The sequence below is a fragment of the Protopterus annectens genome, chromosome 1.part1, assembly GCF_019279795.1.
Source record: "Protopterus annectens isolate FY-2018-M chromosome 1.part1, PAN1.0, whole genome shotgun sequence".
Classification (NCBI taxonomy): Eukaryota; Metazoa; Chordata; order Ceratodontiformes; family Protopteridae; genus Protopterus; species Protopterus annectens.
The window spans coordinates 210,362,872-210,385,965 of NC_056726.1; the positions used below are offsets into that span (position 1 = coordinate 210,362,872).

The 23,094-nt window shown below is 40.6% G+C and overlaps 1 protein-coding gene across 1 annotated transcript; it reads right to left on the reverse strand.

Moving 5' to 3' along the window:
• On the reverse strand, positions 1 to 22,877 carry LOC122804337 (phosphoglycolate phosphatase). The gene is made up of 2 exons (XM_044074143.1): positions 21,023 to 22,877; positions 1 to 727 (listed from the first exon to the last, which is right to left on the reverse strand). The coding sequence occupies exons 1-2, from the start codon at positions 21,618 to 21,620 to the stop codon at positions 402 to 404; spliced, it is 924 nt and encodes a 307-aa protein (XP_043930078.1). The 5' UTR covers positions 21,621 to 22,877; the 3' UTR covers positions 1 to 401.
• Positions 22,878 to 23,094: the final 217 nt, after the last annotated feature.

The following is a 23,094-nucleotide window of genomic DNA, read 5'->3' on the forward strand; positions in this document are numbered from 1 at the left end:
AAAGACACTAGTTCAAAGATCATTACAATTCTGCAATGTCTGAAGAAAAAATGTAAACAGAATGACTATTAAACAAATTACCATTACAACCGAATTAAAAAGGATATGCAAACAGAATGATCAAATTAATAAATAATTATGTTGAGTTCTTAAATGCAGTAAGGTTTTGACATACAAAATGGCAGAAGGCCTAGTTAGTATTATAATCATGTGTATTTAAAATTTCAACCGTTCTCACTCCCATTCTCGGCACCTGTTCACAATACTGGAGAAAGAGAGAGATGTGATTGCACACACAGCATTACATATAATGCCCCTTCTTCTTAATGTGTGTAAATGTGAAGAAGAAATACAATTTCACTTATTAAAGCACTCAAAACAAGTCTTAATGGAGGTCTATTTTAACCCTGAAGTGCTGGTAACAGATCACCAATGGTATCAATGTAGAAATCGGGAGCCAACCTTCTCTCCTCAGGACAGTTACTTGCAGCACAAGACTGTGCTTCGACAAGGCTAGTGACACCAGTGAGTGTCAGAACTGTCTTAAGATTGCAGTTTGAACCTAGAAGAATGTCCGTGTCTAAGCGATCCCCAACCATCACTGTACGTGCTGGATCTACTCCATACTTACTAACTACACAGTCATAAATAAATTTGCTTGGCTTTCCAATAATGATGGCTTTGCGGTTCACGGCAGTTTCCACAGCTCGTATAAGACAGCCAGTTCCTAAGCAGAAAGAAAATGCAGCATATTAAAACTGATAAAAATATATGTTAGTGCTATAACTCTTAAAACTGGTCATGAAGCAAAAATATTAAAACACAAAAAATTTGAGAGTGAATTCCTGCTCCTTATAGGTCTATACACAGAAATAGTGTCCACGTATTGGGATTAAATGATTTTGGGATCACTGCACTTTGATCTCCATCCCTTTTGCTAGTCATTTTATGCTTTGCTTCGACAAGTTTTTATCTCTACATATACAAATAACTTTACAGGCAAAACTTCAACATTTCTCAAATACTTAGCATCTGATCAATGCACTCCAATAAAATCTGAATTTTTAAATTTACAGCTTAATAAACGAAGGGCAGCATCTTTATTCCATAGAAGTATAGGAAATCAAAATGACAAATGTACCTGTATACACACATTTTATAGTGGACAGAAATGGGTTGCATTTCTAACCATACTTTATGACACAAACTTCTGACCTCCCATTCACATTATCACCATGGATCACATGACTTCCTCAGATACCTTAATACCTTACATTCACATTATCACCATGATCACGACTTCCTCAGATACCTTAATACCTCCCCATTCATGTCACCATGGATCACCTGACTTCCTCAGATACCTTAATACCTCCCATTCATATCATCACCATGGATGACCTGACTTCCTCAGATACCTTAACACCTCCCATTCACATTATCACCATGGATCACCTGACTTCCTCAGATACCTTAATACCTCCCAATCACATTATCACCATGGATCACCAGACTTCCTCAGATACCTTAATACCTCCCATTCACATTATCACCATGGATCACCTGACTTCCTCAGATATCTTAATGCCTCCCATTCACATTATCACCACAGATCACCTGACTTCCTCAAATATCTTAATATGCCAACAAGCTCATACTCCTTGTTTGTTTAACTTGGTGTCTTGTGCTTGTTTGACCCATCTGTACAAAAACTACAATAACGTACGGATGCTAGAAGGTGCCTGGGATATGAGACGATACATGTACATTTTTTCCCTATTATTAAGCCATACCTGGAATATTATATATCTATTACAAATCAATTTTTGTTAACTTAGCTATACTACACATTTTGTTTCAAACACTTGTCCTTCTGTTTTAGTTACCCTAACTCTGCCAGTGTTCCTTATGGTTAAATAACTATTACATTTTCTTCTGTGGCCCCCTCCCCACGATATTGGGCACCATGGTTATGCCTTCACTTAATCTACAGGCAAGGGATGCCTAGCAGACAGCCATTAGTGAGTTGAGCCAAAATGAAACTATATCAGAAAAATGGAGCAGGGGGTGGAAGAAAGTATCAAAGGCTGGGACCCCCAAAACAACCTCACAAATGGAAGGGTGTATTTTGATTTGTTGTTTTCTCTTAACCAAAGTATGTGATGACATTAAACTCACCTCTTAAAGGCTCACAGCTCACATACAGAGATTAATTTTGATCAACAGACCTGAACTGTGCTGTACTACAGATTTAAAATAGTATAAAGAGAATATGTCATCAGGTCACTGACGTAGTTCCAATATGAAACAGATAACTGCGGTTTGTTTTTAACATGGATGAAATGATGTAGTCAGTATTTATTACAAATAAGATGTAACTAAATGGTATTTAACTGTAGGTTATTGAACACTGAGTTTGCAACATAACCATATTTTGGAGGCCTCTACTCTTGGCCAGTTCTGTAAAACATTTTTAACATTTTGCTAAACATGCACATATTATCTTGCAGAAACCTGAAAAAAAAATGAAGTTACACAAGTACAAAGGAAATAGCAGCGACAGCAAGAAAGAAGAAAAAAGGAAGATAAACAAGCAGCAAGAGGGTTTGCAAAACAGTGGGATATACAGGGAAAAGCATCACCAGAAGAAAACACTGTAAGATTGTATCTAAACTACAATGTGCAATTCTGGGCATTCTGTCTCCGCTACAGTGATAAAGCTCAGACAGGGCACAAATTAGATGCAAAAGCCACATCACAAGCCAGATTAAAACAGCTCAACTAGTACATCTTCAGAAAATCAGACAAAATTGGGGAAGTAGTCAGAAAGTACTGATGTTCTCTTAAGGGACTCCTGAAAATACAGACAACAAAAGGACGGTTTGGGAAGATTGTCTCTTACAAGACTGTAGAGTATATGTTACAGTTGTGACATCTTTACAAAATATACAAGCTAGTAGAAGGTAATTTACAAACTGTACCAGCTGGTTAGTTACTGCATTGGGAAAGCTGGATATCAGTTGCTAGATTGGTAGACTTTGTGAAGGTGTTTTGCCAAGTATGAAAAGATGCATGACGTAGTTCCAGTTAAGTGACGAGTGGCAGTATAAACAAGCAAGAATGCTTGATAGGATGGGTGCTACTGGGAAATAACAGACCACACCAGGGGTGTTGTGACAGAGGGCATCCTCAGTCCTGGAAGGTCAATTGTTTCTCCAGTAATAGCCATCCTGGAGGGCACTACTGCACTTTGAAAATGGGCCATTGTTTTGTATTATTAGTACTACATACTTTGAAACATTAGATGGAACTATCTTGCATAAAAAGTTGGTAGAAGATATGTAATCTCTGTTGGAAGAAGTATATTACATAAACACAAGTAATAAGACGCACATAAACAGGTGTCTAGGAACAGACATAAAGACATCCACATATACATACATAAACACACACACAAATGTTCCCACCAGTTACAGCCACCAACTCTACACACCTCAAAAATTCAATTTTGATTGCACACAGAAATAGATAACAGCCACAGTAATTTTAGCCCATTGTGATCAAAATGCACAGCCTTTACAACATAAATGCAAACACATAGATGTAGCCACTTCATTGACTGTGCACAGCTTAAATGCCAAACAAATAAATTAAATACATAAACAGCCGTCACAATGTATTTCAACTTGTTGCTGTCAGATACCTGCAATACACAATCTCTTCCTCTGGGCACACATGCCCACCCCCCCACCCCCAAAAAAAAAAAAAAAAAAAAAACAGCTCCTTGTAACTGTTGCAAGTTACATACGTTAGTTTTATTGCTTGTGGACAATGGCTTAAAATGTTAAAATGGAACTGGTGCAAAAAAGTGGAGGGACAGGGCATGAGCTTAATATTTACTGGATATTCCTAAATCACTTGCATTTGTGAGATTCCTTCACATGAAGCTTATGTGTTCTTCTAAATGTAGGGTAGTTTGTTTCATTTCTGGTTGCATTAGGTAAATTACTCCAGATTGCAGGGGCGATTCTATAAAAACATTTTACCAGTCGTTTGGTGCTAGGGTCCGACTAGATAATTATCATTGTAGTTGTCTTTGAAGACGCATGGAAAAAGACTGCATTCACCTCAAAATACCCACAGAATACAGGGTACAGAAATAAACGTCTTCAAATTTATCTGTTTAGCATACTTTTATGCACCACCAGCAATTACTTGAAAAAAAAATGTAAACTGGTCATCAGTGACTGAGAGCTACATTTCTTCTGAATATAATGATCTTCACAGCTACTGCCTACATCTTAAAGAGGCTTCTCATACATGATTACAGGTATGGAAGTGCCCAAGACACTCTCATTCTGGCATGTACACCTTGTAAAACTGCCGCTGGGGAAACAGCCTTCTCCATATTGAGACCAGCATCCTGGTGTCAGTTATCTTCCATTGTTAAAAAACAAGAAACCTTTTGTATATTTTCAGCTCAAGTATTGTAAAGTCTTTTTGTTTACATCATCATCATCATCTTTCGGCTGTTCCCATTAGAGGTCGCCACAGCGGATCATCTGTTTCCATTTCTTCCTGTCCTCTGCACCTTGCTCTGTCACACCAACCACCTGCATGTTCTCTCTCACCACATCCATAAACCTTATCTTAGGCCTTCCTCTTTTCCCGTTAGCTTCATCCTTAGCATCTTTTTCCCAATATACTCAGCATCCCTCCTCAGCACCTTTTTCCCAATATACTCAGCATCCCTCCTCAGCACATGTCCAAACCAATGTAATCTTGCCTCTCTGGCTTTGTCTCCAAACCTTCCAACCTGGGCTGACCCTCTAATATACGTATTCCTAATTATGTCCACCCTTGTCACACTCAGTGCAAATCTTAACATCTTTACCTCTGCCACATCCAGCTCTAACTCCTGCCTTTTTGTCAATGCCACTGTTTCCAGCCCATATAACATAGCTGGTCTCACTACCCTCTTGTAGACCTTCCCTTTCACTCTTACTGGTACTAGTCTGTCACAAATCATGCCTAACCTCATATGAAAGAACCCTCCCTCTCATAAACTCCACTCCTACTATTACCCCTCCCCTAGCCACCCACTCTGTTATGCATTCTTTCCCTATTGCCCCATCTCTCTTTCTGTTTACCAGTTCTTCCTTACATAAATGTAAGATTTTCCCTCTGCCTACATCTCCTTTCATACCTCATGGCTTCACCCAACTAGTCCAGTCGCCAACCAGGATAAATAAAAACTCCAACATGCACACTACCCTGGATTGGATACTAATCATATATAGGAGGCTGCTTATCGGATAGCCTCAGTGATCACTCCCCAACATTCCTACTCAAAAAAACCCTATACCAATTTAAACCTGTTATCTACCATCAAATACGTAAAAAACTAAACTTTAACCCACTCACATTCATCTCATCCCTCAAAGAATATAACTGGCAAGTACCTCAGTCTTGATGACGCAGTTGAATTTTATAATACTACCTTCCTGAGCATCCTTAATTAACACGCCCCCATAAGACTTTCCAAAACCAAAGCACAACCCCCCCCCCCCCATGGCTACAGAAAATCACCAAGTCAGAAATGTAAAACAGGGATAAAGCCTGGGAACACTGGCGCAAAACCAAAACCCCCTCAACTACACAAAAATTCCTAGAACTATGCAATAGAGTCAAAAAGCTAATAAAACAGAACAAATTCCAATACTACAAGTCTGCCCATGACTCCTCCCAACACAACCCCAAACAATTCTGGTCCTCAATAAACTCCATCCACCACCCAGGTAAAGTCAGTACCTCTCCTCCTAACATCCCTCACTCCTCTGAAAATATTGCTACCTCATTCAACACACACCTCACACAAACCACACTATCACTAGCTAGACAACACAACCCCCCTCCCCTCCAACCCAGACCTTCAACTAGTAATCTCCCCACTGTCTTCTCTTTTTCTCCTGTTCCTACCTCCAACATAAAAATCTCAACTAAACTTAAGCCCACCAAATTAGCAGCAGACAACCTCCCAAGTGAATACCTACAAATCGCAGCTGATGCTCTAGCCTACCCAGTATCCATCTTGATTAACTTGTCAGAAAGTTACGTTCCTACACTATGGAAAGTATCACATATAATTCCCCTCCACAAAAGCGGCCCCTCCACAGAACTAACAATTACCGCCCCATAGCTATTCTCTCTCCACTCTCCAAAATACTAGAGAGATGCATACACTCTCGGGTCTCAGACTACCTCCTTACTAACAACCTCCTTTCCAATACTCAGCATGGTTTCCGACCAAACCATAGCACCACCACTGCCTTACTCTCCTTTACTAACACTATCGTTCAGCATAAAAACAATGGCTCTCTCTCTCTCCTCTACTACTTTCCTAGACCTATGTAAAGCATTCAACATAGTCCCACACAAACAACTCATCTCGGTCCTCAATAACCTATCCTTCTCTCAGTCAGTCACCAACTGGTTTGAGAGCTACCTGTCTGACTGGCAACAATCCGTTGTATGGCAGAATGACATATCTCCCCAACTACCTGTCTCCAAGGATCCATCCTTGGACCCCTACTCTTCTCTATTTTCACCAATAATCTAGCCTCTGCCACCAAACATGGCACACTCATACAATATGCAGATGACTCAACTATCATCTGCTCAGCCCAGTCCCTACCCAAACTGCAAAAAAGTCATACAGGAAGCCTTTTCCTCTGCTGAAACTTGGTTATCCAATGCACAATTAATACTCAACCCAAACAAAACTAAACTATTCATCTTCCAACCCACCGAACATACTGAAAACAACTCTCACTTTAACATCACAGCAAAATACAACACCACTATACATTCAACTGAACACACCAAATTGCTAGGACTGGAAACAGATGATAAACTAAAATTTGTTTGTAATTGTTAATTGCTATGTTGATTCAAATTGTTAATTGCTATGTAAATCCAATGCAACTACTGTCTGTATATTTTAACTGTGCAATTGGTGAGCTGAAGTAAGAGGAAGTGAATGTTTATTGGAGAATGCTGAAGGAAGTGGAGGGGTGGTAAGGGGTGTGGTTAGAAAGGAAAGAGTATAAAGCGAATGAAAGTAGGGGTGGGTGAGAATGGGGGTAGGGTAGGGGAGCAAAGTAAGCCGAGCGTAGAAAGGGCAAATGGAACGGGTAGAACCAGGTATTGGACAGTCAGGAAACTGCAGAAAATAAATCGGCAAAAGGTACAGTGTCACCAAAAACAAAAAGAGTCAGACCACCAGTGGTCAAAATGGGGGTACTGGAAAAAAGGTACAGAAAGCAGAAAAGCTATAGAATGAAAAATAGGTTAGGGAGATGAGGGGTTTGATGTGATGAGTCAGGGATTTCAGCAGGAGGTTGTAAATAAAAACTACAAAATGAAATCTGGAGAGGTAAAAAAAGTAGTGAAAGATTGAGGTGAAGGAGGAGAGATAAGAGAATGAGATGATATAGCAGAAGGAAGGGGACATGCAAAGTAACAGGAAATAGGCAGGAAAGGCAAGTGAATAACAAAGAAAGAAGAGGGAGGAGGTGAAATACTAGTGCTACAGAGACTAGACAAAGGGAGAGAAAGGGAGAGGGTAGGAGGGAGAAAAGTTGTGTCTTTCAGCTTATCCCGGTTAGGGGTCGCCACAGCGGAACTCCGGTCCGCTAATGTTTGGTAGTGGATTTTTACGTGCCGAGTTACCAACCCCGACGCACAACCTTCAACGAAGGCATGCCCATTCACACATGCCTCCACACAGAAGACGCTCTAGCTGAGAATCGAACGGGACAACGTCTTGCTGTGAGGCGACAACGCTACCGCAGCACCACTACTGTGGGTCTAGGAGGGGAAAAGTAAAGAGAAAAAAAATAGAGCTAAAGACCCAGCCATTTAAACTTGGGAAGGGGGTTCAAGTTAGCAAATATTAATAATGTGTGTAAATACTGAGTAGGAATTTAGTAGACTAACATACATAAAGTACATACAAACTACATAAATATAATACGTATTTATAGTTGTTACTACTGACAAGGTCTCTGTTGAATTGTATTTGGGACTACAAATGTACATATGTGCAGTGGATATAAAAAGTTTACACACCCCTGTTAAAATGCCAGGTTTTTGTGATATAAAAAAATGAGGCAACAATAAATCATTTTAAAACTTTTCCCACCTTTAATGTGACCTATAACCTGTACAATTCAATTGAAAAAACAAATAAATCTGTTAGGGGAAAAATATAAAAAATAAACTGGCTGCATAAGTGTGCACACCCTTAAAATAATACTTTGTTGAAGCACCTTTTGATTTGATTACACCATTCATTCTGTATGGCACATCTGGACTTGGCAATATTTGCCTACTCTTCCTTGCAAAAGTACTCCAAATCTGTCAGATTGCGAGGGCATCTCTTGTGCACAGCCCTCTTCAGGTCACCACATAGATTTTCTATTAGATTTAGGTCTGGCCTCTGGCTGGGCCATTCCAAAACTTGAATCTTCTTCTGGTGAAGCCATTCTTTTGTTGATTTGGATGTATGCTTGGGATCACTGTCGTGTTGAATGGTGAAATTCCTCTTCATCTTCAGCTTTCTAGCAGATGCCTGAAGGTTTTGGGCCAAATGTGACTGGTATTTGGAACTGTTCATAATTCCCTCCACCTTGACTAAAGCCCCAGTTCCAGCTAAAGAAAAGCAACACCAAAGCATGATACTGCCACCACCATGCTTCACCTTGGGGATGGTTTTCTTTTGGTGATGTGAAGTGTTGTTTTTGCACCAAACGTACTTTTTGGAATTGTGGCCAAAAAGTTCAACCTTGGTCTCATCAGACCATAACACATATTCCCACATACTTTTGGGAGACTTGATGTACTGTTTTGCAAATTTTAGCTGGGCCTGGAAGGCTTCCATCTTGCAACCCTACCCCATGGCCCAGACATATGGAGAATACAGGAGAGTGTTATCACATGTAGTACTCAACCAGTACTTGCAAGAAATTCCTGCATCTCCTTCAGTGTTGCTGTAGGTCTCTTGGCAGCCTCCCTAACCAGTTTTTGTCTTGTCGATTTTGGAAGGACGCCCAGTTCTTTGCAATGTCACTGTTGTCCCATATTTTCTCCACTTTTTGATGACAGTCTTCACTGTGTTCCATGGTATATTCAATGCTGTGGAAATGTTTTTGTACCCTTTCTCCTGACTGATACCTTTCAAAAATGAGATCCCTTTGATGCTTTGTAAGCTCTCTGTGAACCATGGCTTTTGCTGTAGCAGGCAACTGAGTAAATGTCAGGAAAATCCTACTAGGACAGTTGAACTTTATTTAGGGTTAATCAGAGTATCTCTAATTGATGGCAGGTATGTAACAAAGAAGACCGAATGCTGTAATTAAATCAAAAGGTGCTTCAACAAAGTATTAGTTTAAGGGTGTGCACAATTATGCAACCAGCTTATTGTATGTTTTTTATTTTTTAAATTTTTTCCCTAACAGAGTTGTTTGTTTTTCAACTGAATTGTACAGGTTATAGGTCACATTAAAGGTGGGAAACATTTTGAAATGATTTATTGTGGTCTCATTTTTTATATATAAAAAAAAAAACTGGCATTTTAACAGGGGTCTGTAAACTTTTTATATCCACTGTACATTGTACTACATATAAACACTACAGTGCACACTTATAATTGATACTACTGACAAGGTCTGTGTTGAATTGTACTTGGAAACTTTAACCATTATTAATGTATCTGTCTAACCTTGCACACAGATATAACAATGAATACTCAATTTCTTTCATCCTGCTGTTCTGTTCTCAGAGATCCCAGGTTGTGGCTGAAAAGGGTAAATGGACCAGATCATATCAAACAGATAATAAAAGAAATTTAAGCACAACTTATGCAACAGTGGCAGTAGCTCAGCAGGTAGCACACTTGCCTTTGGTGCAGAAGACCATGGGTTACATTCTCACACCAGGCAGGTGAATTGCTAACACTGCAGTGGGAGTGCTGTACTCCAGAGTCATTCTTTAGATGAGACGTTAAACAAAGGTCGCATCCGTTTGATTTTGTGGCAGCTCAGCTGGATGTAAGCTTCCACAGTACCTACTGAAAAGAGAAGGTGAAATTTCCCAATGCCCAGGACAAATTTACCCTAGTAATAAAATACCACCTCAGGTCTCCCTGAAAAGAAGCAACTAGCCTAGTGGGACTTACCTGGTAAACACAGGATGGATGAATAAACAAACAAATACACAAAAAGTAGTGAAAAACAGCATGTGTTATGAAACAACCCAAATACAAGTGATGACAAAACTATAGTGGGTTATAGGCAGCAAATTTAATTTCTTAAAGATTTCATAGTGGTGTTCAGTATGAGGGGTCAGTCTTTATTCAGTGTGGCCTGCAAAATGGTTGTGTTTTTGACCAAACTTGATAAGGTTAGGGGCTGTATGTATTCCATACTAGGGAATAAAGCAGCTTCAACTGCAGCAGTGTGTAATCTTGTTAAATGAGTACATACACAGCAGCAGGTTTTAGTTGTTTAGTAACTTTGTAGAATCCAACATAATGGCAAAGAGAGAGGATGTGGTCAATACGAAGAAGGCCTAGTCTCTGTAGAACTACTGAGAATGGTTTAATTTTTGTCTTTGCAATGTCTGTAATACTAACAGTGGTTTTGTCTTTCAGTTTTTGATGCAGCCTAACAGCAGATTTACAAAGCACTTAAACTTAAGTTCATTATAAAGACTGTTCATATCACTTCACAACTGATCTTCCATAGTTTTTACATGCACTACCTTGATAAGTAGAGAAGGCTGCAACTGCTGCATCTGGGTCAGTTACTGCAGTAATGTAATTTACAACTAGTTAAGAAAGTATGGGGTCTAACATGGAGCCTTGGGGTGCCCCTGTGTAAAATATACCAGCAGGCGATATCTGGTCGCCACTTGGAACTGAAAATGTTCAGTTAATATGGTCAGACATCAAGTTACGTACCTGAAGAAAAATAAAGAATCTGAGGTTTATATGACAGAGTTCCACTGGGGTAGGGATCTTGGGAGTAAAGGAAAAAATTAATTTAGATTTGCAGGCATTTAGGAGAAACCTTTACTATTCAGACATGCTTCAAACAGTTGAAAAAAATGTCTGTACGAGGGGGACCAAAAGGAGGGTTTGGAAACTTGCCAAAGATGGTTCAAGTGAAATCAGCAACTTTCCAATAAATATTGGGCTCCCAATATTCTCAGGCATGCTGTTTAAATGCATGGCAAAAACTAGCCCTAGTACAAAGTCCTAGGAACTCCAGCAGCAAATGTGCGAATATGGCATTATTCCCTTTTATTCCTCAGGACCGCTACTATGACAGCTGAGCTACCATCTGCTCTAGTACTACTTCAGAATCTGATGCTTTCATGAGTTACTACAAGTCTGTGTGACACACTATCAAACACTTTGTCAAATGCTTTCAACAGGTGCACAAGCACTGTGCTGAGGGCAGTCCAACACACATGTAGTCAGGGACATCTGAACAGCTGTATTAAGACTAGGCCTAAACTGAAATCAAGAGCGCAATATCAGTTTGTAAGGGAGTAGCTAGTAAAGACGTTGATGATGGTAGGGAGAGCAAAAGAGCAGTAGTTATTTAGAAATGCGGAGACTTGTCCTTGTGAAAGACAGGGCATAAATGAGGGTTTCCAGCAGTGGGAAACTCACTTCCAAGATGGACCATTTATTAGTGCCGGGGCAGCAAGTCAACAACAACAAACGTATATGGGAAACTACAGGACAGGCTACAAGGCTACTTTTACAAAGATTTTTTGGGGGGAGGAGGGGTCAGGAGCCTGCATTTCTTTCACTCTTTCCAAGCATTCAATGGTTCAGTGAACTTTTCACAATGAATCACTGGGGTCAGGGTGTTCATGTGCTGGTCCGGGTTTAGGCTTGCCCAACTGGTGACTAGAACTGCCCTGTCACTGTTCAAATATCAGACGTAGCACATGGACAGAGTTACTCCAGATTGTAACATTCTACCTGTGTTTACAGACGCGGGTGTTTGGGCACCTCTGACCACATTATTAGGTTGGCGCTCTAGGGTGGGAGGGTGGCCTGATGGTTATGGTGTTTGCCTTACAAACACAAGGTGCAAGGTTTGAGTCTCACAAGGGATAATTGACTAGGCTTAAAATGGCTCACAAGGGCAGTTAGCTTAGTACTAATCTATGAAGAAAGAAACTCTTGAAACACAAACGAAAGAAGCCTAGGGATCTAGATGACAGAGCCCCCCCCCACGGCAATAAAATAATTCAGTCTGCTGTTGTAGTTTAACAGTGAGAAGAATACACAAGTTTAACAAAAATGACAGGCTGTAAAACAAATGGTACCACAAGTACACAATTATGAAAAGGTAAATGTATGAAACAGCTTATCAATTTATAAAATGTGATTCTTTTCAAATTAAACTCTAAAGTACCAAACTTAATGCTTTAATATGCCGAAACCCACAAAGTTACAAGCATAATTCTATTATGTAAAGGTGCCGGGAGGAGTACTGTATTTCTAGTCACATTCTTGCAAGGCACACAAATATTTCATACAGATTCTCAATTCAAAAGATTGCTTTGGATGTGCCACCAGTCTCCACAGCAGTGGGGTTACTGCCACACAAACTGCTAATCCAGTGTGACAAAGGGCAAGGCGTACATTAGTTACCCAGTGTTCCACCCTTCCACCTCCGCCCCAGCCAAGGCTCTGTCTCAGCAGACTCTAGATAGGGCCACTCCTCAAACAGATTTCAGGAAAGTTCTATGCCAATCCTTTACTTTGACTTGATAATGAGACGTCACTGACAAATAAAACAGGATCTGCAGCAGAAACAAACACCCCCCTTAAATAAATTAAACTACCAGGAGATCACTTCAGCCAGCATCTTACAACAGTGGTTACTCCTCTTATGCTCTGTCCTGCTGACAGCTCCTTCCATGCTATCAAGGGTCAACTCCAGAATTAACACTGAAGCATAAAATCAACAGAAGCAAGATCCTGCAACCATGCTGTTATACTGACCAAAGAATACAGTTTCTAAAAAATGGTACTGCAGTTTTAAAAACTCATAATTCCATACACTTAACACTCTACCAATCCATCTGCCCATGTCCTACAAAAAAATGAAACAAAAGAATTTACAGGACACACACCCAAACCAATTAGTAGAAAATTACAAGAAAATCCTAGCCAAGCTAGAGTTTAAGTGCGATTCCTTAAAACCTCTTGTAAAAGAGGATAAGGAGATATATACAAATTAATGTTATAAGGACATTGAGATATATACAAATTAACCCTTATAAGGACATCAAGTGTTTCAGCTATATGGCAGTTCTAAATGTCCACGACTTTTTTTTTTTTTTTTTGAAGAAATAAAGCAGTAAAAGAGCACATGAAAGCCCAGAACTGCTGCCATCTTCTCCATGAGCTGGTTAACAGTACTACATTTTTAAGAAATGGGTACCTACAACAGGTTTACCCAGTTATGAAAATAAACAGCACAAGAATATGAATTTCAGGCTCGGCTATGCTACTGTGTAGATGAACAAACAGCACCCCCACCCCCAACACACACACACATCATGCATCACTTTTTGAAACTATGCCATAGAAAACATGATCTGGAGGAAAGGGACACATGATCCTTGGGGGGGGTTAAAAATAAACTGACCTGCACACTTCAACAAGCACACAGCTATTTCCAGGACAGACAAGGAGTACTGATAGTGTGCCGTTTTGCCTGTGGTTGTGGCTGAAACCTTTCAATAACTCAAGTTTATAAATGCACAGTCAGAGAAATAAAAATTGTTCTTGGAAACTTGGTTCAATAAGTCACACAGAATCAGATGCACAACGGAAAAGCTCAGCACAGCTTTGACTCCAGCCTTATTCACCCAGTTATCTGCTGTGAACAAATAGAGGTTGAGATCCTGAAAAAAAAAATTAAAAGTCATTTTTTGTCCTTTTTTTCTTTTCGTAGTTTGCAGACTGGTGATATGTCAAGCAGCTAGTGTATTTATTTACTTTCTACAGTTATCCCAGCAAGACAAGGCTCTTTTACATGATCTGTACTGCAGTACAATACTCAATAAATTACAGTAGCATTTTGGTACACTGCTATTGGAAAGGTTACACAAAGTTATAATTTGCAGTTCATACAATTAACAGTACAGTACACTAATGGCATAAAAAGAAAGTTGTTCACAACAAAACCCAACGTTAAAATGAAATGTGTTTAATGAAAAGGGGGGCTGCAAAAAGTAATTAAGTTTGGTAGAAAGAGCAGGAATACACAAGTGGAAAGCAGCTCAACTTGAACTAAATTTAATGCACTTTTTTGAAATGTATCTTGCTTAATTGCAACTTCATTTTTGCTGTTTTTACTGATTTGACTTTTTTTTTTTTTGTTGGTTTCAGCACTTGGACTTTCTAGTACTTCTGAATCTATCCTATGCTATGAAATGCAGAACTTCTGAATCTATCCTATGCTATGAAATGCAGATTTGCTGAATCTAATCTGTTTGGTATTACTTGAGCACTAAAAATAACCACCCTACATTGGCCCTCATGCCACATCCAGCTCAAACTCCTGCCTTTTTGTCAATGCCACTGTCTCCAACCCATATAACATAGCTGGTCTCACTACCCTCTTGTAGACCTTCCCTTTCACTCTTACAGGTACTCGTCTGTCACAAATCACTCCTGACACACTTCTCCACCCACTCCACCCTGCCTGTACTCTCTTCTTCACCTCTCTTCCACACTCACCGTTACTCTGAACTATTGACCCCAAGTATTTAAACTCATCCACCTTTGCCACCTCTACTCCTTGCATCCTCACCATTCCTCTATCCTCCCTCTCATTCACACACATACATTATGTCTTAGTCCTGCTGACCTTCATTCCTTTTCTCTCTAGAGCATATCTCCATCTCTCCAGGGTCTCCTCCACCTGTTCTCTACTCTCACTACAGATCACAATGTCATCTGCAAACATCATAGTCCACGGGGACTCCTGTCTGATCTCGTCTGTCAACCTGTCCATCACCATTGCAAATAAGAAAGGGCTCAGAGCTGATCTTTGATGTAACCCCACCTCCACCTTAAACGCATCCGCCACTCCCACCGCAAACCTCACCGCTGTCACACTACCCTCGTACATATCCTGTACCACTCTTACATACTTTTCTGACACTCCTGACTTCCTCATACAATACCACAACTCCTCTCTAGGCACCCTGTCATATGCTTTCTCTAAGTCTACAAAAACACAATGCAAGTCCTTCTGACATTCTCTGTACTTCTCCATCAACACTCTCAGAGCAAAGATCGCATCTGTAGTGCTCTTTCCTGGCATGAAACCATACTGCTGAGCACTAATCATCACCGCCCTTCTTAACCTTGCTTCCACTACTCTTTCCCATAACTTCATGCTGTGACTGATCAATTGAATCCCTCTGCAGTTACTACAGCTCTGCACATCACCCTTATTCTTAACAATCGGTACCAAAACACTTTCTCCATTTCTCAGGCATCCTCTTACTTTCACTACACCATGAAATTAGAATCAGTCCTCTCACATAATATACAAGACATAAAACAGGCCTGGGAAGACATGGGCAACAGTTCATGCTGCTTTGCCAGAGATGGCCTTCACCTGTCTCCTCAAGGCTTTCAGATACTGGTAAACATGCATGCCCCCTCATAGTGCCTTTTTAGGCAATGTCCAAACAACAAAACTTCAAAACCCACTAAAGACAAACTCAGGGTCCTGCTGCTTAATGTCAGGAGCTTAAACAGTAAACTGCACTCCCTGGAAGCACTCCTCACCTTGGAAGATGCTGACGTTTGTGCAGTCACTGAGACTTGGTTCAAGGCCACCGACAGCACCCCGACCGTACAAGGCTACAATCTCTTTCACATATTCAGATACCAAAACCAGCAAGAAAGAATCAGAGGTGGAGATGTATCCATCTTCATTAAATCCAAATACACCTGGAGCCTGGTGAAACAGTATGACTCTCTTGAGCTACATCAAGTCCAATTAACTATAGGTAAAATACCCCTCCACATCACTGCTGGCTACAGGTCCCCCACCATGAACCAGGAGAAGCACACGCTTAGTATACAGCCAATCCCCATGGTCATGGGAGATTTTAACTATCCTTCCATCGAACACATTAATTCAAATGCCCTGGAACAGTTGGTCAGTACCCCCACAAGGGCTCAAATGCCCTGGACCTACTGCTCAACAACATGGGGTGGGGTCACTGCACTACCCCCTGTGAGTTGCCCTTCCTGGTAAAGTCAGATCATAAACCTGTCTTGTTTGAAGTAAAGATCAAACCTGACACACCAGAGGAGTAAAAAAATGAAAAGTTTCGCCAAAGCAAACTATTGCTGAATAAGCGATGGTATAAAAAGTTTCAAAGCCCTTGCCAACACAGCCAACAATGACAACTATGAAGAGGAATACACAACTACCCTATACAGCCACTTAAATGCAATGGCTTGGCTGTACCCACCAGCAACAAAAATCAGGTATTCCCAAAAAACAAGCCACCCTGGTGGACTCTAAGTATAAATAAGCTTTACAACAAAAGAAAGAAACACATCTAACAGGAGGGAAGCTGAACAAGCAAATGATATCACTCCCACTGAACCTGTGGAAATTACCAACCTGCTAGCTGACAAATTTGGCAATAACTTCACCACCCTGTCCCCACCAGACATACCCCAAAGCACTCCCTTTAACAGTCTGAGAACTGGCTTTGTCCCAGCAGAGTGGAGAACAGCAACAGTAATCCCCTTACACAAAAGGAGTCAATAAAATTACCCTGATAACTATCGATCCATAAGCCTAACCAGCCTCATCTACAAGGCCATGGAAAGAATCGTCATGGACCTTATCCACAAGGACATAGGCAACCTTCAAACCTTTGACAACTCAGTTTGGTTTTGCCAAATGCAGGTATTGTTTATTAAACCCAGTGGACTTATTTGAGAATGTTACCAAAGCCCTGGATGAGGGCAAAACAGTACATACCACCCCATTTTGATTTAGCCAAGGCCTTTGACACAACCCCCATTCAGGTATCATAGAGAAACTCTCCCAAATAGGCATTAACCCATACATTACTAGATGGGTAGCAAACTGGCTTACTAATGTACACTGTCAAAGCTGGGTTGTTCACCTCCAACAGTAGACCAGTTACCGGCAGGGTACCATAAGGACCTGTGCTGGGTCCTCTACAGTTTGGAATCTACTTCTCTGAAGTCCTGGTGAAGGCAAATGGCCTGTGGCTTACCAAGTTTGCAGATGACTTTAAATTGGGCACAATCACAGAGTCCCCCAACAATGTTGACACATTACAGAAAGGGCGGACACTGAAACGATTGGTGCCAAACTGACAACGCAGAAAATGCCTCACTATCCCCTTTGTGAAATATGTAGCTCCTGTTAATTATGAAATAGATAGCACCCCTTTAAGTTCAAACTCGGGTGCGAGACTTTGGAACACAGGTTGATGGCAATCTAAACTTCGATCACCATGTGCCCGTAGTGGTAAGAATAGCATTCTATATTGTGCATCTCATTAATAAGGGCATCACATCAAAGACCAGGGAGGTTACAGGTCAGCTGTATTCGACTCTTATCAGACCATTAATTGAGTACAATGCTCCCTTCTGTATGTACCTCACCAGACACCTGCATCAACTGGACAGACCACAGAGGTTTCTAGCCAAGAGAATCCAGAGCCTCCAAAACATGACATACACGGAAAGACTGAATGCCCTGTCACTGTACTCTGTATCATACAGGCTGCTGAGAGCCGACCTGTGTCTGGCCTACAAAGCAGTCTCAGACCCTGCCCTAATGAAAATGGTGCACATCCGCAAATCAAATGGGACAAGAATAACAACCTCCAGGGATCTCAACCTAGTGTTACATTAACAGAACATACCGGAGAGATAGATATCTCCCAACAATTGCCACTCCTCTGGAATGAGCTCCCACGCCATGTGACACACAGCTCCTCAGTCACCCTATTTAAGCGCAACCCTGACAACTGGATGGGTGACCGTAAATTAACCCCTGAGATGGCACCTATGCCCCTCATGGGCAGGACAGTCAGTGCTAATCACAGAATCACTCTGCTAACAATGACCATCTTAACTATCGTTAATAAGGATAGTCTGGTTATTACACGGCTAGACTTGTATAGGCCCTAAGGCCATTAGTCTAGTAACCACCTATGGCAAAAATCAGATAGGGAGCATTTACTTACATTTCTTGATTAATCGATTACAGTATGCAGTTGTAAAATAATATACCGCAGAAGCCAAATCCTTTAAAAATGGGTGTTTCCAGTTTTTGCTGTATTAGTAGCTTAATTTACTTACATTTCTTGATTAATCAATTACAGTTGTAAAATAATCTACCGCAGAAGCCAAATCCTTTAAAAATGGGTGTTTCCAGTTTTTGCTGTATTAGTAGCTTAAAACTGATCTGAGCACATTTGTCAGGAATTCCCAACCAACAGCTCCTCCTTTGTGAACAAGCCTGTGCATCACCACGAATTTAAGAGTTCTGCCTTTTGCAAATCTTAGACTATAGATTAAAATGGTGATCACCTGTGTCTAGTATTAAACCAGATTATATATATATATATATATATATATATATATACACACACACATACACACACACACAAAAAAAAATGTAATGTTTAAAAATTTAACATAGCACAAGGCTGCTGTCCTCCTTAACCCCCTGCATATATTTTACATATATAGATGAAAAAGCAAAAAAAAAATACCCTCAACAGAGGATTATGTTAAGTTGCCTACACTTACTGTGAAAACACAACTTCAGTACTTCACCTACTCAAAATAAACAAACAAAAAGCATGCTAACATCCCAGATGCAATTTTTGTGTATACTGGAGCTGCCGCCCATAATTAACTCTAGCTTAGGATGCCCTTGCAGCTACATAGAGACACATGTGAGGACAGACAGACACACACTTAAAACTTTGTACATCCTTAATTTATGACTTTGCTCCAATTGCAAGTAAAAGGTAAAGTAAATATCTGACTTAAGAATGACAGCTGTTCCAGTCAAACCTAGTGTCAATCATTTAAGCCCCACTCACCTCCTGCTTGACCATGAAGGGGCAAGTCGTAAAATTACCCATTGCTGGAATCTTAGAAGTTTGGAGCAAAGAACAGAAAAGCTGTGGTTGTGCACTGTAGTCAAGAGCATCAGCCTCCAACAGTATTCTCCATTTAAGTTAAATCTGAAGGTGCAGACCTAAATGTACTTGAGAGTCCACGCTGTCTCTCCAATAATGGAGAACACTGGACTATGCGCAAGTGCAAATCCAGAATACAGAGTGTCATGGTTATGGAAAGTCCATTGGTTCTCCATTATCACCTGAAACTCCAACAGTAAATATGATGAAAGTAAAAACTTTTTCATTATTGCGGAGTATATCTCATGGCTGCCAGTGACCTTAATTAGAAAAATTCTTAACATGCCCTTGAAATGTGGGAGGGTGAGGAACATGGACGTTTTAACCCTCAAAATGAGGTCACTTAAGAGGGGTGAGTAACAACGATGGGTTTTCTACCCATTATTTTTAGCCTTGCCCCTGTTTACTGAACAAAGACATTGAGCTCTGTAGCCTAGAGTTTATGCACCAGCTCCTAGAGGTCACGCAACTGCCATAACATTTTGATTGCTACACAAAATCCCTGGTGCGATTTAGTGTTCTCCATTATTGCCGCTGTTCTCAAAGTACACATGCACAGGTCATGCTACTGGAACAGCCATGTGTAATAGCACATGTCTTATCCCAAATCATAGCTCTCAACCTCTTACCTCCACCTAATCCACAGGGACAGAGGCAACACATAAATCAAGGAATTAACTAGTGGTACTTGTAACTTGAAAAGCTAACAAAATAAAAGCATGTCAATTAATATGCATTTTTCTGAAATAAAGTATATCCTGCTTGCTAATATTTATAGAGTGCAATCATCTTTTGTCAGGGCACCATCAGTATAAAAGAAGGAATAGATCAAAGTCTGAGATTCTCTCAACATCCTTTGCTCAAGAGTCAGGGGCAAAGTCAAAATAATAATAGAACAAAGGCTCCAAATTACAGACACTTCTAAACTTTACTGTAACAAATAGCAATATGTTTTGCATCAACATGCATTTTTTAGACAAAGTATGCAACACCAGTTGCAGACATTACTGAATAGCTGTGATCCTCAATGAACTACCGAAAAAATCAAAAATCTCAGATGGACAACGCAGAAATATGAAGCAAAATCAAGGGCATAGTGAGAGAGGTATGGATTTTGACCATCCTAAATTACTTGTTCTCATTTTAATCTGGGTAGCTTAGCTAAAATCATGAAGGTCCGGAAGTTAATTTTTGTGGGAAGCACTTGGCTGGATTCAAAGGCATTAACTGTCAATGTACAAAGTGTCTCACCTCCCAAATTTTTCACTGAGCAGACATTCGTTTTTTTTTTTTGAATGCATAAGCTAGAATGCACACACATTTTCAGCTGCTTGCATTTAGTCAAATAGCCATGACCCACTTAGCATTGCTTTTCCTAAGTTGGCCGATTTTCTTCATAAAGTTTACTTTTATAAAGGTAAATAAATGAAAACAAAACTAACCCAATGCAAATTATATGGGGTTAAATATCAAATGACTTTATGCTATACATAAATAAGGCATTGCTCTTCTTTCTGAGCCCACGTTACAATTTTAAAGACCAGTTCTGTTATGTTGATGAGTATGGTCAGATGTTTGGACTTGGAAGCATAAAATATGACCTTAGCCCACCTCTTTGACATCCCATTACTAAGAATTCGGAATTGGCATTAGGCAGGTTTTCCTTCACAACTAAAAAAGGGCAGCACATACAGCTACATACCTGGGACAGCTCGTCCTCCTTCCAGGGGCAACTTTGTGTCTGTGTTGGTGCCAATAAACAAACAGCCGGGATCCTTCAGGTAACACAGGGCTTTGGTTAGCTTAAGGTAACTGAAATGTTCATCGAAGCCCACCACAACGGCCTTCACATCTGGATCCAAAGGAACAGAAGCCCAGTCGCTCATTCCACCAAAGACAGGGTCAGGACCAGGACCAACATATGAGATGCCAACCTTGTCCAATTCTTCACTCAGTGCTTTTCCACCGATCAGGTAAACTTTCCCACCGTTAAAGCAGGCGACCTGCTTGAGATACAAAGCGGTACAGTGTGCCGTGCCAAACACCTCCTCCTTCACAGCCTCAAACCCCATTTTACAAAGCTTCTGTGCGTATAATTCCTGAGTCTTAGTGCTGTTGTTTGTCACGAAAAATACCCGCTTGTTTTTCTTCCTTAACAGTTTAACGACCTCTGACGCCCCGGCAATGGCCGAATCTCCATGCCATAGTACACCATCACAGTCAAATAAGACATTGTCCACAGATTTCAGCAACTCCTGGGTCAGGGCCCCAGTAAGCTTTACACACTTAGAGACAGCCATTACACTTCAAAATTCGGATTGGTGATTTACAGTAAAGAGCTGGTATTGCAACTTTATGTGATGAACATTAACTGACTTCAGACCATCACAACGAAAAGGGAGAAAATACATCCAAGCCGGTACGCGTTTTCTGGTTCCACCGGCTGTCATCTTTGTGCGCAAACTCTAAACCAGTACCCGCCTATTACTTCCTTAGTTTTAGCCAATCCCCATTCACATCGATGCCCGTTTGTTGTCCAGCAGCCAATTACCAAAGCAGTGGGAGAGTCTTAAAGCGTTTTTTTTTTAATAAATAATCTGTGTTGGTGTTGGGGCTTTGGAATAACATTCTTTGAAGAATTTTCTTCCGGTTGGTTATTACATGCTCTAGGAGTTTTGTAATTTTTTAGGATTACGTAGACGCCGCTTTCCTTTTAAACTTACTGCTTTGTCATGTAGTTGGAGGAAGTGTTGGGTTGGTATTTTCCTAAATGACTGGGCAAACTTCTGCGGTTACTGACTCGGCAACAGACTTTGCTTGATGACAACTGGGAAGTTACACAGAGTATGCAGCTTTTAGTTTCTTTGCTGAAGAATCTGGAGTAGAGTTAAAAAATAGCGCAAACAATCTGGACAAAGCCAAAAATAACAGGGGGGGGGGGGGGGCGGAGGAGGTCCAAAAGTAGGAGTATAAACTTAAAGTTGATAGAATAAAAGGTTTGCTGTTACCCTGCATTTTCTGAAGGACTCTGAAACTTAAATGATTTGTCGTTACTTAGTGAAATCAGTCCTTTCTGATTTACTACAATCTGGACTGTTGAGGTCTATGATAAATTCACTTAACGGTTGATAGAACAAAGAGTTTTCTATTCGCACGTATTTTCTGAATAATACAAAGTTTGTAACACTAATGGCTTGCACTAGCTGCTCATTCTAATCCTTAAAGATTTACCAGGAATTTAACGTTTTTGTAAGGGAAATGGCAAGAATAAGAGGCAATTGAGAGGTGTGCTTGGAAAAAGCTTCGCGTTTGTTATCTGAGCAGTCTGAGGTGCGCCCCCACACACTCACACGGTTATTGGTATTAGTTATTGGCGTTTGTTACGGAGAAAGTTAAGCTGGAAAGTTTCCGACATTTTCAGTGAAGGCCTGAGGAAGGAAAGCTCTATAAATGTAAGAACTTATAATATTGCAATATAGGAAGTTCATAGGACGTTACTGGGATATTGGCCCTGAGGCCCTTACAAGCCTAGCCAAGAATTTAGTCCATGTCCTAACAAGTCAGCACCCTATGCCACTGTCCAGAAGGGACACGGGTGGAATCCCAGGGGTGTATTTTCTGTTCCCCATTGAATTATCCAGGTTGTGCTTAAAAAGAGTTGGCGATATTAGTGTATTAACCCACCAGATGCGCAGTTGCAAGCCCCGCCCAAACCCCGCCTGTGACCATTTTGACTGCACCACCCACTGTTTGATTGAAAGATGCCACCAAAAC